The 16,141-nt window shown below is 47.2% G+C and overlaps 1 protein-coding gene across 3 annotated transcripts in view; it reads left to right on the plus strand.

The window, feature by feature from the left end:
* Positions 1 to 16,141, plus strand: part of Parva (parvin alpha) — a 152,284-nt gene that overhangs the window by 122,866 nt on the left and 13,277 nt on the right. For all 3 annotated transcript variants that reach the window (XM_006978603.4, XM_076550413.1, XM_076550411.1), the window contains 3 exons: positions 6,502 to 6,617; positions 12,915 to 12,973; positions 15,139 to 15,158. In XM_006978603.4, the coding sequence (XP_006978665.1) occupies positions 6,502 to 6,617; positions 12,915 to 12,973; positions 15,139 to 15,158 (195 nt within the window). The remainder of the gene's footprint in view (positions 1 to 6,501; positions 6,618 to 12,914; positions 12,974 to 15,138; positions 15,159 to 16,141) is intronic.

Here is a 16,141-nt window from a genome sequence, read left to right on the forward strand (position 1 = left end):
TCCCTCCCCCACTGTAGTGACCCCATACTGCAGATGACTGCCAGGAGCCATCTCCTCCCCTCATTTCTGACATTGGAGCCAAAAAACGCCCATTACCTCCTTCAGCATGATTATACCGTTGCTGGCATGGAACAGTGGGATAAGCCGGGAACAGGGCATTCTCTGCTTAGCCAGACTCACCTGAGGACAGGACCTGGCTTCAGGCCCCAGAAGCTACCCTGCTAAGGAGCCCTATTTCTCTGTGCCCCTGGGAAATTAAATAGTGTTCAGAAAAGGACACATGGGACTGGAGAGATGGCTCACTGGGTAAAGTGCTTACCTTACAAGCATGAGGCCTTGGGTTTGAGCCCCAGCACACACATTTAAAAAAAAATTTAAAAGCCCACAGTAGTGCCACATGCCTGTAATTTCAGTGCTAATGAAAAAGAGGCAGGAGAAGCTCTGGGGTCTGCTGGGTAGCCCAGCTAAGTGAGTAAGTAAACTCCAGGTTCTGTGAGAGATCCTGTCTCAAAAAACAAGGTGGAGAAATTGAGGAAGACATTTGACCACCTAATACTGATCTCTGACCTCACCCATATACATACAACATATGCACATATATACACATATATACATATATACACATAACACAGATAGGCACGCGCACGTGCGCGCGCACACACACACACACACACACACACACACACACACACACACACACACAGTCCCCGCTTGCTAATATCAGATGGCTTTAGTTGGATGTCTTCGCTGTCTCTCTGTTTACCTCTTATGAATTACTCTTCCTGGCTAGATCTCCAGAATGGAGATGGATTAGTGGGTCAGAAGGGATAATTATCCTCTTGGCTGCTCCCTGTGATGCCTCCGGGCATCAAGAAGAGCTGGAGCTTGTTGACAAGAAGAAGCAGTGTGTTCTAGAAGGAACAGAGCAGGCACAACTCACAGGGAGAAGTCTCTCCTTTCTCTGTAATCAGCCCTGTCTGCATTTTGGGACACTGTGTCTCCTTTATGCTCAGGACAAGGGTGGCAGGGACAGGCTGCTGAGTTACCAAGGTCTTTGACCTAGAACTTTAGGGATTTCTTTCTTTTCTGTTCACAAACCGAATTTTTTATTATTGAAAATTTAGAAAATGCCAGTATATATAAACACATTTAAATATTAATGTTTATTTTAATTTTTGCATTGCTCACTCGCCTACCTCAGGCAATCCTTTTCAGCACCCTCATTTCACGGATGGGAAAATCAAGGCACAGAAGAATTATGACACTGTGAACATTGCCATCCCAGGGTCAGGCATTCTAGCTTCTTCACTATCATTTCCCGAGAATCAGGAAACGTAACTGGTGCACTTCATGCCCCCTAATGTTTGCTGAAGGAGCACCACGGTCCTGGTTACAGAGTGATGAATAACAGAGGTGGGAATCTGTTCCAGAGAGCCTGCTGTGGAGCCAGACTGTACTGAGCCTGTCCACACAGCCTCCATAAGCTGCCGACCCACAGATGGGCCCTGAAATGTTTGGAGTTATTACTGCAAGGTGTGCATGTGTGTGTGTGTGTGTGTGTGTGTGTGTGTGTGTGTGTGTGTGTGTTGTAATAAAGAGGGTATGGTGTAATAAAGAAGGTACAGACTATGCTTTTTATTTATTCATACATGAATACACAACTATGCATTTATAGACAGTAATCTCCCAGTATCTAAAGGCGGTGTCTTTCAACACTCCAGGCAATGCCTGCACCATGGGTAGTTCCAGACATTACATGTCCATGTGCATAGACACACAAATGGAATAGCGTTTCCATCTTTTTGTATTTTAAGTTAGCATGCAAAGTACTGGGTTACACTGTGCCATTTCCATACCTATGTGTCACTATACTTGTTCTAATTCATCCTCCTCTCCCACTGCTCTCTCCCACCTTCCTGCCCCTCTCTTGATGATCTCATTCCTCACCCCAAATAGTTCCTTATTCTGTTTTCATGTCACATGTCTCCCATTCCCTCTTTTGTGGGGGGTTGTTTTTTTGAGACAGGGTTTCTCTGTGTAACAGTCCTGGCTGTCCTAGAATTCGCCCATGCCCTCCTTTTCCTCTGTCCTTCCTCCTCCTCTTCCCCCCTTCCTCCTCCTTCTCTTCCCCACCTCACACAAGGGCATGCACACACACAAAAAAAAAAAAAAGAAAGAAAGAAAAAAGAAAAGAAAAAAGAGCCATGACTTGTTTCACTTAATGATTTCCAGTTGCATCCATTTGCCTACAAATGTCATAACTTCATTTTTCTTCATAGCTGAATTGAATTGTACCATTGTGTACATATACTGTATCCATCCATCTGCTGATGGAGAGCTAGCCTGGTCCTGTTTCCTGGCTATTGGGAGTAGTGCAGCAGTAAACATGGGTGTGCAAGCATCCCTGTGGCATGTTGACTTAGAGTGTTTTGAGGTACAGCAGGAGCGATCTAGCAGGCACATATGGTAGTTGTATTTTTAGTTTCTCGAGGATCCGGGGTGCTGATTCCTTAGTGGCCCCACCAGTGTGAAAGAGGGCTCCTCACTCCTGTGTCCCCACCGGGGTCTGTTGGTACTTGTTCCCCTGGTGGTAGTCATTCGACTGGGGTGAGCTGGACTCTCACAGTACTTTCAATTTGCATTGCCCTGAGTCTAAGGATGTTGAGCACCATTTCAGATGTATAGTGACCATTCCTAGCTCTCTTGAGAAATGTCTTTTCAGTAATTTGCCCATTTTTGATTGGATGATTTAGGGGATAGAATGATGTTTAAATTTTTTTAAGTTCTTTATTGTGGATCTGGGTGGCAGCTGGCAGGTTGTCTCTTGTTCTGTAGGCTGTTTCCTCACTGGTGGGTGATTTCCTCTGCTGTGCAGAAGCTTTTTAATCTCATACAGTCTCATTTTTCAGTTCACGGGGTTATTTCCTGAGCCTTGTGGCTCTTGTGGGAAGTCCTTGTCTCTGTCTTTTACTTAGGTTGTCTTCTAGGAGCTTTAAGTTATCAGGTCCCACATTAGGATCTTTGATCCATTTTAAATTGATTGTTACTCAGAGTGAGAGATACAGATCTAGTTTTATCCTTTTACATGTAGATGTCTGTTTTTCCCAGCACCATTAGTTAAAGAGGCCATTTTTTTTTTCTCCAGTGTCTGTTTCTTACATCCCTCTTGGAAATCAGGTGGCTGTAGCCATGTGGGTTTATTTCCTGGTATCTGCTCTCTCCTATTGGTCTACGGGTTAGTTTTGTGTTTCTGCCATTAGTGCCTTTTCCATCGATCTAGCAACACATTTATCATACACAATGACCATCACTGCTGTGCCTTAAGGTGTGACAACAAAACCACCATGGAGGGCTGGAGAGGTGGCTCAGCAGCTAAGAACACTGGCTGCTCTTTCAGAAGACTAGGTTCAGTTCCCAGCACCCACATGGCAGCTCACAACCATCTGTAAGTCCAGTAACAGTAGATCCCCTCCGCTGTCCCTGTAGACACCAGGCACACACATGGTACACAGACATGCATACAGGCAAAACACTTATGTACATGAAATCAATAAATCTAATTTTTAAAAAAACTAGCATGAATATTCTTTTTTTCATAATTATGTCAAATATTCATTCTTACTGTAGATCTGGTTGTTCTCTATTATTGAAACCTCTCCCTTTTTTCTTAAAGGCAGCCCTTCATACCTTCATTTCAGCATATCCCCATTGCCAGCCTCACTGCCCTCATGCCCTGGGGCCATCATTAAGTCAAATAACACGGTCACTGTAATACTGAGGCAGCCTGACACCTGATATGAGCACCAGGTGACTGGCAGAGGAATAGCATCCACGGTGTGGATACACTGGACAAGGAATAGTCCAAGTCTTGAGAAGGACAGGGTGATACAGCTCAGGATTTCATCACATTACTCAGAATGGTTTTATGTTCCTTTTCAAGTGCTGATCACAAGTTCATGTTTGTACACAGGCATGTGTGTATATACACCTGTATATACATGCATGAAGATGTACATGGCTCATGTTCTTGACTTGTTTCTGTGGAATTTTCCTTTAGCAATGTTAATATTTCGGTGACATTGTCTTGACTGTGGTTTTCTGTACATGCAAGAGTTCTGTTATGTGGCTCTACCATAACTTTGGAAGGCTGTGATTGATGATGGGGTTGATGCATATGCTTGGTCCAGCCTCAGGATTACAAGGAGAAACTTAGACACAACTGGCAGAAAAGCAGAAATGGGTGGGTTGCAGTTAAGACTCGAAAACCCTCACCATGATCTTCCTCTCATGAGTTCTGCATTGGCTTTTAAAACATAGGGTTTCTCTGCTTAGGAGGGAGAAAGAAGGCAGAGGTAAAAATAAAAAATAACCTTCAGGGGCCAGTGAAATTGCTCAACGGGCAAAGGCGTTTGCCACCAAACTTGACAACCTGAGTTAAATCCCCAGAACCCACCACATGGTGGAAGGTCACATTCAACTTCCAAAAGTTGCCCTCTGACCTCCACATACATGTCATGGCACATGTATGCCCCCCATTCAATTAAGAAAAAAAATTAAAATGGGTTCCAGAAAAACAAACAAACTTCAGGAGCCTAAAACAGTAGGGTCACAAGTTCAGGGTCAGGTTGGGCTACACATTAAGTTCTGGACCCAGCAGAACTGCATGATAAGAACTATATGGTTTTGTTGTCTCTCAATAACACAAACAAGTTTGGAAGCCCCGAATCTGGCCATCCTCTTCCTCCGGGATGTGAGTGTGTCCCAGGGCTTTGCTTTTGATGATGATGTATGGCACAGGCTGGCATCTTGGTCCACGTTCTCTGTGTGACTATAATAGGGTTATTTCTTTTGAAAAGAATTCCCTGGAGGACAGAGCATTTATTGAAAGGGTCTGACATCTGTCTGATGCCTTTGATGTCACTTGCCAAGATGATGTACAGTGACACCAAGCAGGACTTGACTGACCTGAACTTTTCCAACATCAAGTTTGTCATTAAAAGCAGGAGAGCCTAAAGTGTGCTTACAGCCCCCACAGTCCAACCTGGGGGTGACATAACAATCCTGGCTGGGAAAGCAAACCCTGATGTGACTCTGTGCTTCTGTGATAGTGCCATGTCAGGGGTCCAGTCCCAACCAGGAGTTGTTTTGTAGGTTGTCACTGTAGGTCAGAGTCAGTGGACAGTGTTTTCCAGAAATGAATTTTCCGGAAGACGGGCCTGCTGCTCGGTGTCACGTTGAGCCACTGCTGGCCATTAGGAAGCACTGCCAGGATAAGGAACAGCCATGATAAGGAACAGTGCTAATGATGCTGAAGGACCGTCTGAATCATTTCTTTTCTTGGTGGCTTCTCCAAGCTTCTAAAGTAGATTTTATTTTATTTTTTTTAAATCTGGGGAAGACAAATGACACCCTGATAATAAGCCCAATGCAGGTGACATAGACATGTGCTACTCTGGATTCTCCCTTAAATGTCCCTGTAGTGAAGAGCCCAAAGCTAGTAGGACCGCACAGGCAGGCAAAGAGCCTGATGGGTCTGCCCTTTATGAGACAGGAAGAGAGAGGGTTGGCATGCCCTGATTGCCTCCGTGCCAGGTACTTTCTCATAAGTTATAATAAAGCATACCAGTCATTCCTGGCCACCTGCAGCGTTCCAGGGGCTCTGTCTACCCTTGTTAGCTTTGGAAGTCTTCACAGTGTGTATGTCCACCTGGGACTGCCATCCTTGTTTGAGGAGATGAAGAGCTTAAGGCTCAGTGGCCAGAGTGGCCCCTACCCAAAGCCATAATCAGTAAACAGGTAGCAGGGGAACAAAGTCACATTCAATTTCTAGTCTGCCTGACTCCATGAGCCTTGTGTAAGTCAGTCTTTATCCCATCTACTGAGAAAGCTGCGGCCAGCAGGGCCTAGCCTTCAGCAGCATAAGTGGTTTAGTATGGGCAAAGGTTAGCACCTATGGAAGACACTTGAGTTTGCCTGGGGATACTGACTCCACCCACCTCATCAGGCACCAGCAGCCAACCTTTCTGAGTGGTTCTCGTGCCTTCTTCTAGGGAGGTTGGCCCTAGACAGAGGAAGAGACCCGGGGCTTTTTCCTGACTTGGTGTTTCTCTTGATTAAAGAAGAGTTTGTGAACAGACTGGACAGGGGAAGAGGCAGCAATCCAGTATTCCCTGTCTGGTGGGGAGGGAGAAGGTGTAGATGAGAACAGGGCAAGAAGAGCTGATGTGAGCTCCAGGCTCACTCGGTGCCGAAGTCCTCATGGGGAACCTCAAGTGGGAGTAGAGATACCATGTTGGAAATCTACCAATCATAGTGTCCAAGAAGGAACCCATGGGGCATGGCCCTAAATTGAGAGGGTTAAGGTTGGGGAGAACAGATGGTGACTGGGGGAATTCCCTGATGCTTAGGGTGCAAGAAGGGGACACTGAAGAGGGGTACCACTGTAACCTCAGTAGATCTTGCCTAGAACCTGGAGAAAGACTCTCTAATCTTGCATTTCAGCTGTACATGCCAAGAGCCTGGTTGCCATCCTCCACCTGCTGGTCGCTCTGTCTCAGTATTTCCGGGCACCAATCCGACTCCCAGACCATGTTTCCATCCAAGTGGTTGTGGTCCAGGTAAGTGGAATGCTCCCCTATATGCATGCACCTTGATTCACAGAGATTTGAGCTCTACAACAGTCAAAGCATGGTGAATAGATGCTTAGAAGGACAGCCAGTGAGGGCTAAGTAGACTTGGTTGTGCTGTGTGTTGGGAGGCTGTTGCCTTATGCCTTGTAAACATGCAAAGAATAAGAATGTGTGCTTGTGTGTAGTGTAGCTTTGTGTGGGTATGTGTCTGGGCTTTATATAGTGCTGCTAGGAGAGTCTCTGTGCAACATATAACTGATGGTACATAGTGTATACATTTGTGTAGCTGAAGATGTATAGTATACATGTTTGTGAGATATGCAGACTTGAACAAGAAGAGAGGTGTTTGTATGTGTCATGCACATTCTCTGAAAGCTTTGGAAAATTACATTTTTGGTTAAGTGTTGTGTATGTATTGTGTATGAAGGAATGTGTATTCAACAGTGTATGTGTGTGTCTGTGTATGTGAGAAGAGTGTGTGTTCAAGCATATGAGTATGCATGTGAGGAATGTGTTGAAGCCTATGTGTATACTCATGAGGAGTGTGTGTTCAAACATGTGTGCACATGTGAGGAATGTGTGTTCAAATGTATGTGTGTACATGTGAGAAGTGTGATATTCAAGCATATGTGTGTGCATGTGAAGAGTGTGTTCAGGCATATGTGTGTGCACATGAGGAGTGTGTATTCAAATATGTGTGTGCATGTAAGGAGTGTGTGTTCAAGCATGTGTGTATTCAAGGGTAAGTAAGAGTGTGTGTGTGTTCAGTTGTGTGTGCATGAATATATATATATGTATGTATGTATGTGAAAGGAAGTGTGGATGTGTTCAAGCATGGGGGAGTAAGAGCATATTTATGTGTATGTTTGTGTGTATGGAGGGAGTGGCGTGTATTCAAGGGTGTGTGGGTGTGTGCTTGTGCACACACATGCATGCATGTTCCTGCCCCTTGCTGTTGCTTCTTAGTCCCCAAGCAAAGCCCAGCTGGGACCTCGGGCCGTCTCATCCAGACTGTTGGATGGAGTTTCCATTCACATATGGTCGTGTAATTTCCACAATAAGGGTGCAGTCTCTCTCCCCATAGCTAGCTCACTCTGCTCCTAACCCCATTAAATACTCAAATGCAATTTTATTTTCCAACTTTGTGCCCACTTAACAAAAGGTCATCATTGTGTTTGCTTGTCTCTGGGTTGGTTTTTTGTTTGGTTTCCAAATAAATATGCAGTGAGAGGGTGTGCTCTGCATGAGGGTTTGCTCTGCATGCGGGTGTGCTCTGCATGAGGGTGTGCTCTGCATGAGGGTGTGCTCTGCATGAGGGTGTGCTCTGCATGAGGGTGTGCTCTGCATGAGGGTGTGCTCTGCATGAGGGTGTGCTCTGCATGAGGGTGTGCTCTGTGTGAGGGTGTGCTCTGTGTGAGGGTGTGCTCTGCATGACGGTGTGCTCTGTGTGAGGGTGTGCTGTGCATGAGGGTGTGCTCTGTGTGAGGGCGTGCTCTGTGTGAGGGTGTGCTCTGCGTGAGGGTGTGCTCTGTGTGAGGGTGTGCTGTGCATGAGGGTGTGCTCTGTGTGAGGGTGTGCTCTGCATGACGGTGTGCTCTGTGTGAGGGTGTGCTCTGCATGCGGGTGTGCTCTGCGTGAGGGTGTGCTCTGCATGCACACAGCCCCCTGAGTAGCCAGGGCCATCCAGGGTTCTGCAACAGACAAGAGGAGACAGCTCTGCCATCAGTCAGTAAGAGAAAGCTTTTGGGCTGGTTAACTATGCCAGATCAGGTCAGACCTGTTCACAGGACAAAAAGGGCTTTGAGCTGAGCTTTCAGGTCAGACAGTAACTGGAGGGGAGCATTTGACAATGGTGCTCCTAAGCAACGATCACTCCTGCCCTAATGAGAAAGTCGTCTTCCACACCTCCTGGCACTCGACTCTGCAAAGCATCATAAAGATATAATAGGAATAGGGTGCGTTGGCGCTGCCTTCAAGGAGACAAGACGACACAGAGGGGACAGGGGCCTGTCCTTGACAGGGCCGAGCTGTGTGGTTCAGACCCTTAAGTGTGGCTGATAGGCAGGTACTCAGAATCCTTGTCATTGAGCTCTTGGCCTTTATTGCCTTTGTGGCTAGCCCAGAGCATCCTAGAACAACCGTCCTCCTAAGGAACCCAGACCTTCTCCATTTGTTATCCTTACCAGCCAATAGCACCCAAGTTCATCTTGTGTTTTGAAACGCTGCCACAGGGAAGGGAGGGATGGATGATGGAGCACGGATTGAAGTCTGTGAAACTGCTTTGGGATATGCAACCCAAAGCCATAAAAGGCACAACACCAAGAGTCTGATAATAACTGGCCTTTCAGGGGTGACCAGCAGCTCAGTGCAGTTGGCTCAGTTGTGAATGGTGTACCCCTCTGCCTCAGGGTGCCAGTGGTGGATGAGACTGTATCGGGTGCTAGGGGTGGGAAAACCAGGGAGATTCCTAGCCTCTCTTCTCAGTTTTCCTCTGAACCTAAAAACACTCTAACAAAGGTAAAAACAAACACACACAGAAAACAAAAACCTGACCTCTACAGTTAATTCTGGAGTGCTTTGGTGACTAGCCAGCAAAGGCACCTCGAAGTCTTTAATTCTTTTACAACTCCCCATACAATCATTCAGTTCCCACGTGGCTCTGCTGTTGCTAGGAGAGAGATTTCTAGGTAAGCAGGCCGTTCACATCTTCAGTGGCCACCGTGCCTTCTAGTTCTTTGTCCATTTACTGAATATTTTAGTTGTCCTTCTGAACAGGTAAGATGAACAGTTCTCTAAGAAAAACAACAAAACTTACTTGTTGCTTTACTACAGACAAAAAGGGGGAACAAAGATTTGAGCCGCAGAGTCTGTGGGAGACTGCTATTTTGAAACAGTGGTCGCTGCAAACTCACATCTCAGACCTTATTTTGAGCTCAATTATCAGCCATCAGAGGCAGTTGTTGGTTTAATTTCTGCTGCAGAGACTTTTGTTAGGGTGAGGACATGGAAAAAGGGTTATGGAGTGTACGTGTGGGGCGTGTGTGTGTGTGTGTGTGTGTGTGTGTGTGTGTGTGTGTGTTAGGGTTTACAGGGTGATTAGCTTTATCAAGAGAATAAGCTCAGAAGCAGGACTCAGAACTAGCAAGAAATACTTGGTGTGATAGTACACAACTGTACCAGCACCTGGAAGGCTGAGGCAGGAGGATTGCTGCGAGTTTGAGGCTAGTCTAAACTATGTAATAAATTCCAGGTCAGCCTGGGCTACATAGTGAAGCCCTGTTTTAGGGGTTTGGCTTTGTTTTGTTTGTTTTTTGAGAAAGTGTTTCAAAAACCTGTGTAGCCCTGGCTGTTCTGGAACTTACTTTGTGGACCAGACTGGCCTTGAATTCACAGAGATCTGCCTGCCTCTGCCTCCCAAATGCTAGGGTTAAAGGCATGTGCCACCACTGCCTGGCTGAGGCCCTGTTTTAAAACAAAAACAATAAGGGAAACAAACCTTGCAGAAAGTGAACTACAAAGCTGTGTGGCTATCCCTCCAGGGATAATTAGAGATAGGAGCTTCAAGGACTGCCAGCGAGGGCTCTGTAACATCCACTTCCTTCCCTTAGGTATGAACTGGGAAGTGAGAGTTTCTGTCTAATGGTGGACTTCCAAGATTAGACAAGGATTCCATGAGCCCCATATGGAGATCGGACATGTTTCACTGTAGCAGGAATCTTAACAGTTCTTATTAATAAAATCAAACCTGAGGCCAGTTATTGGGGTCAATGCTGGTAGATCAGAGAGACAGAACAAGCCACAGCTATCTCACCTTGCCAATTCCTCAGCTGGTCTTGTTTCCTCAGACTGGAAGCCTCTGAGTCGTCGTCCAGAATGAATCTCAGCTGAACTGTGTTGCTCCAAAGCCTGAAAGCTTCTAGTTTCTGGTCCTCACGCTTTATATATATCTTTCTGCTTTCTGCCTTACTCCCTGGGATTAAAGGCTCACTTTCTGGGATTAAAGGCGTGTGTCACCATGCCTGGCTGTTTCCAATGTGGCCTTGAACTCTCAGAGATCCAGAGGGATTTCTACCTCTGCAGTGCTAGGATTAAAGGTGTGAGTGCCATCATTTTCTAACCTTTGTATCTAGTGGCTGTTCTGTCTCTGACCCCAGATAAGTTTATTAGGGTGCACAATATTTTGGGGAACACAATACCACCACATTCACACTGAATTTTGGACAACTCCTGATTTCTCCCCTCTGATCCCTTTCCACACCCATTTCCTGTTACTTCCTCTTCCACCCTGATTGTCCCTTTCTCCTCTAATCAGAGACTCTTGACTCCATCCAGTTTGCCTTTCCTTCTGCAAAAGGGTTCGCCAGGAAGCTAGTGTCTGTGGCCATTGAAAACATGAGTGGATGTTTCTAAAAGTTTGGGGAGACTCCAGAAGGCATGTTAGCTGATCTGCTGAACTCAGAGGTCCCTTCTTTGTTTGATGGGGGAGGAGGGTGGATTGAGACAAGCTTTCACTATATAGCCCAGACTAGACTCCAACTCTCCGTCCTCCTGCCTTAGCTTCCTGTGTGCTGGGATTAGAGGTGAGCACCACCACACCCTAGCTCAGAGGCCCCTTCTTAGCATTAATTTGGGTTTTGGGACAGTGACTTTGCTCTGCCAGCCTTTTATGGTGCCCAGACTGCCCTGCAAAGGTACAGAGGGACCTGGTAGAGTGAGTTTTCTCCTGGAGTCTATCAAAAGGTCATAGGGAACCCTTGTGCTCCTTCAAAGACCCCATGCTCAATTCTCCAGCCACCCTCCAGGGAAGCTGCTCAGGAACCAATGGCAGCCACCTCCCCCTAGAGTGATCGTTCCCCAATGTTTCCTCTTCTTGGAAAGCATGTCTGACCACCTACCTGGAAGTCCACATAGTACTGGGCTATATGAGTCCCTATCTTTGAAAAGTGCATAGGGAGAAGAAGAAGAGAGGGAGGAAGAAATTGCCTGGATAAGGCCCAAAGTGGTTGCTTTGCCCAGAGTAAGCCATGTGCCTAAGTAGTGAGTGTGCTGCTGACTCACAGTCCCCGGGCCAGTGCTAAGTGGAGCCTGCTGGAGCTAGAGGGACCTGAGACTGTCACCCTTCGACTCAGCACAACCGTGCCAGTGATTCACTCCATAGATCAGTGCTGCTCTCAACGTTGGTTCTAGAAGCTTCTCTCTGCGATGGGTAGTACTCAATGCAGAGATTCATAACTGCTGATCACAGTACTGAGAATAGGTGACCACTGAGTGCTCAGCCCTAAATGAAACACCTGTACCAGTCCCCTCAAGGCTCAGGGAGTATCACCAAAAAGCAGGCGAAAAGAACCAAAGGGCCAGAGGATGAGGATGAGTGCTGTGAAATCCTGGCTTCTGGACTTGACGTGGCCATCGCACTCATGAACCCTTGTGGCAGCTCTGTTTGCCTGCACAAGACCAAGCCCGTCCGCAAGCTTGAATGGGACACAGGGGCTCCTAAGACTCCATCCTTCACTAAGGAACCACATTGACCACTGGTGACTGCTAAGAGATGGGGAGTCATTTTTCTTTTGGGGCCCGTGACCTCTGGTAGGTTTCCCATGTTCCCATGGGTGGTCCCACACCCATGTGTGTGCAGGCAATAGTAATGAGCTCAGTGGGATACACATATAAACATGAAGCTGGGAGTAGGAAGATGAGAGGGTCCAGGAGGGGTGGGGGGGATGGATAGGATCAAGATAGTGTGTACAACATGTTGTATATATGTGTGAAACTATCAAAGAATACGTTAAAATACTCCGAAAATTAAAAGAGCTCCATGGTTATTGCGTAAAAAGCAAAACAAAGCACACGTCGCCTTTGCTTCTGTCTGAATTCTCCAGGCTGCCCTGCACACCTCCATCCAGCCCCACGGCTCTGCTGTACACAGTGGCCTCCCTGCAGGGCCCCAGCTGGAGGCAGACACACCCAGCCAGCATTTCCACTGGGTTTGCTGTGCCTCGCTCCCCGAGGCAAACAGCTGGCTTCCAACAGAAATCTTCAGTGAAGAAAGGCAGGCTTCACCCTCCAGGAGTCAGCCTACTTGTTCGGACTGAGCGCCAATTGCAGTCGGTCATGATGGTGCAGCCAGGTGCCCTCAGATCACTCACTGCATTTCCCCTTCTCGAATCTTCTCATCTCTTGACCCTCTTATAAAAAACGCCCATAACGTGTCTCCATGTCAGGAATACCGAGTGATGTTTCCGTGTGGCTAAAGCCTGTGTCCTTCTCTTCTCTTCTTCCTTTCAGAAACGAGAAGGGATCCTCCAGTCTCGACAAATCCAAGAGGAAATAACTGGTAACACAGAGTATGTCAACACCATTGTTGCCAGCGAGTCTGTAATGGAACACAGATGTTTCTCTGAAATTCACCCATTTGCTGATATTTAGTTTTCATTTATTGGGATTGCGGGAGGGATTAAGCTGCAGCCGATGATTATAGCTTAGCCTTCAAAACATGCCTCTTGCCGCTGAAGGTACAGCCCTGGGTGGGGAAGCGGGGAGAGAGGAATTAGCCGTGATTGAAAATTCTAATTTTGTGGCACTCCAGGAAAAGAAAGTATACCCCCCAAAAAGCTAACCAGCATGAAATCGTCATGTGGTAAACACGGGGCCAATCTGAATTGTTAATCTTCAAAAGGATGACGTTTTTTTTTCTTCCTTCTTAAGTCTGATTTATTTGGTCATGTGCCATGACCCAGAAAACCCTCTCTACCTGGCAGATGTCTTTTGGGTTTGGGTTTGGGTTTGTTATCCTATTTATTTTTAGAAATTTGAAGATGAAGAAATATAAAAGGTTTGCCGTGAGAGTGGGGAGATGGTTCAGGTGGCAAAGTGCTTGCCACGCAAACATGTCTGAGGACCTGAGTTCGGATCCCCAGCCCCTGGCAAAAAGCCAGACAGAGCTGGGTACACCTGTTATCCCAGCACTGGGAAAGCAGATACAGGGGGGCTCCGGGACCCACTGGCCGGCCAGCCCAGCCAAATCAGCAAGCTCCAGGGTCAGTGAGAGACCCTGTCTCAAAACTAAAGTGGGATATACTGGATATTGGTCTCTGGTCTCCACTTACGTATTCTCCAACCATGATTGGCAGGAGTCCATAATGCAAATGATTTCAAAAGGCCAGGGAGTGGCCAGAGCTAGAGAGTGGCCCTCCCCAGGATGCCTGCTATATGACATGTGGAGACCCCATCATGAAACGTCCCCATCACTCCCAGGTCTCAGCCTAGTCGCCAATAGTCACATGGCTTGCAAGACACCAAATGTCTTTGGCATGGCTTTGAGGACTAAGAGGCCAAACCACCTCAGGTCCAGCTTCACTGTCCCCTCCCATGAGGGCTGCTCTGTGCCTGCTGCTTCATCTCCTGGAAAAGAGAACAGACCAAAGAAGGGAGTGGCCTGGGAGACACTGCTGGCTCCATGGGCGTGGGGAAGGGAGGTTTAAGATTCTAAGACATTCTTTGCAGTTGTGTGTTATGCTTCCTATGGTCCCCCTTTCTCTGCCACAAAAACGTAAGCATGAGTGAAGGCCTCCTAACAGCAGCCCAGTACAGTTTCGCAGCTCTTTGCTGTATACTGCTGCAGCAGACACCGCCCCCACCCCCCCACCCCAGGGCGATGAAGGAAACCGCAGGACAGTCCGTCTAGCTGGCATCTCCAGCTTCACCATTCTGTGTAGGCAAACCACACACAGATGGTCGTTTAGTGGGGATTAGGTGTGCAAATGAATGACGCATATCCTCAAATTCTTAAGAACCAGAAACGTACTGCGAAAAGCATGGGTGCCAGTGAGATGGCTCAGCAGATAACGGTGCTTGCTCCCAAGCCTGAGTTCAGTTCCCCGGCACCCACATGGTAGAAGGAAATAACCAATTCCTGAAAGTTGTGCTCTGACTCACACACACACACACACACACACACACACACACACACACACAAGTGCAATAAACTTTTTTTTAATGTTTAGGATATTTACTATGCACTAGAAATTACAATAAAGTCTTTCTCGACACTGAATGCTCAGAGCACCCATTATTTTCATTTTAGAAATTAAGAGATCCAGAGACCAGAGAGGTTTGAGAGCTTTCCTGGAGTCACACAGCATCTAAAACGGGTGGAAGGAAGGGCCTCAGGAGAACTTAGTCTAAGACCATGTGACCTGTCACCTGTCTCTGGTGCTTATGCTCTTAGAGCATGACTGCTGCTCTGCCTATGAGTGAAGTTCCAGTCCCTGTCCTCTCTGAGACACTGTCCTGGAGCAATGGCAGGTGTCACTGGGGGCATCACAGGATAGCCAGGAGCAAGACAAAGCCCACCTCCAGGCAGTCGGCCACAGGACCTAGACAGTGAAACCCCTCGCTGGTCACTCGGCTCTCCTGGCTAAGCATCTTTAGCCTCTGCTCCTCATGTAGCCCAGGCTAGCCCCAAACTCAAACCTTCTATATAACTGAATTCCTTCTCCTTTTCTTCCAGAGCCCTTTCCGGAAGACATGGTGAGTGTTGTGCGTTTGTCTGGCTCTGGTGGCCTCATTGAAGCTAGTTAGTTCTGTCTTCTGATCTGTCTGCCCCTACTTGGGAACACGCTGGCCAGTCGGGGAGGGACAGCTTAGTGGCATGCAGAACACTTACTCATCAACACAGATCTGGCCCCAGCAGAGCAGACTTACCCTGAGCCTGGCATGAGAGTTTAGGAAGAGATTGAACACACTTGGGAGATAGTCCCCTGCCTCACTCCCTCTTAGTCCCCATCACAGCTCCCATCTCCCCGAACTTCAGGCTTGTGTATAAAATCTTCAAGAGTCAGAAATCACACACACACACACACACACACACACACACACACGTGCGTGCACACACACTTGCTTCCTAGCAGTCTTAGCTTTGCCCGTCAGTGTCAAGTGGAAAAGACTGGCCTTGGGTCACAGACGCTCCCCAGCCCAGCTTGCTTCTGGAAACTTCCCCCACCCCTGCCTCCACACCCTTCCACTAGGTCACCTCTGGTTCTGGGAATCTGGCACCACAGCAAGAAGTATCCCTGCCAGGAGCATGGCTCGGCTATGTGCTGTCAGCCTGATTCTTAGTGATCTCATGAAATACTTTGATTATGCTAAAAACTGCATTGGGAGAGCATTGTTGAAGTCTATAGAATACATGTCACTCATACCTACCACACACCCTGGGGAAGGCTTATCTTTCAGATGATGTTTTATAGAAGGGGAAACTGAGGCACAGAGGGGTTGGCAGACTTGGAACCCCCAGAAAGAGACTCTTATTCTATCTTGGAAGGCACTGGGCCCTTGTGCCCTTACCTCTGCTCCTACCAGGATAATTGTCATAAAAATTACCCTAAATAATTTGCTATTTGGATAACGAATGACCAGAGAATGTTAGAAACACTTTAGAACTGTGACTACACTGGGATGTGGTGGGATAGAAGTGAAGAGAAAGGACCAAGCCCAGGTCAGCCTGCTTAGAA

The sequence above is a fragment of the Peromyscus maniculatus genome, chromosome 1, assembly GCF_049852395.1.
Source record: "Peromyscus maniculatus bairdii isolate BWxNUB_F1_BW_parent chromosome 1, HU_Pman_BW_mat_3.1, whole genome shotgun sequence".
Taxonomy (NCBI): domain Eukaryota; kingdom Metazoa; phylum Chordata; class Mammalia; order Rodentia; family Cricetidae; genus Peromyscus; species Peromyscus maniculatus.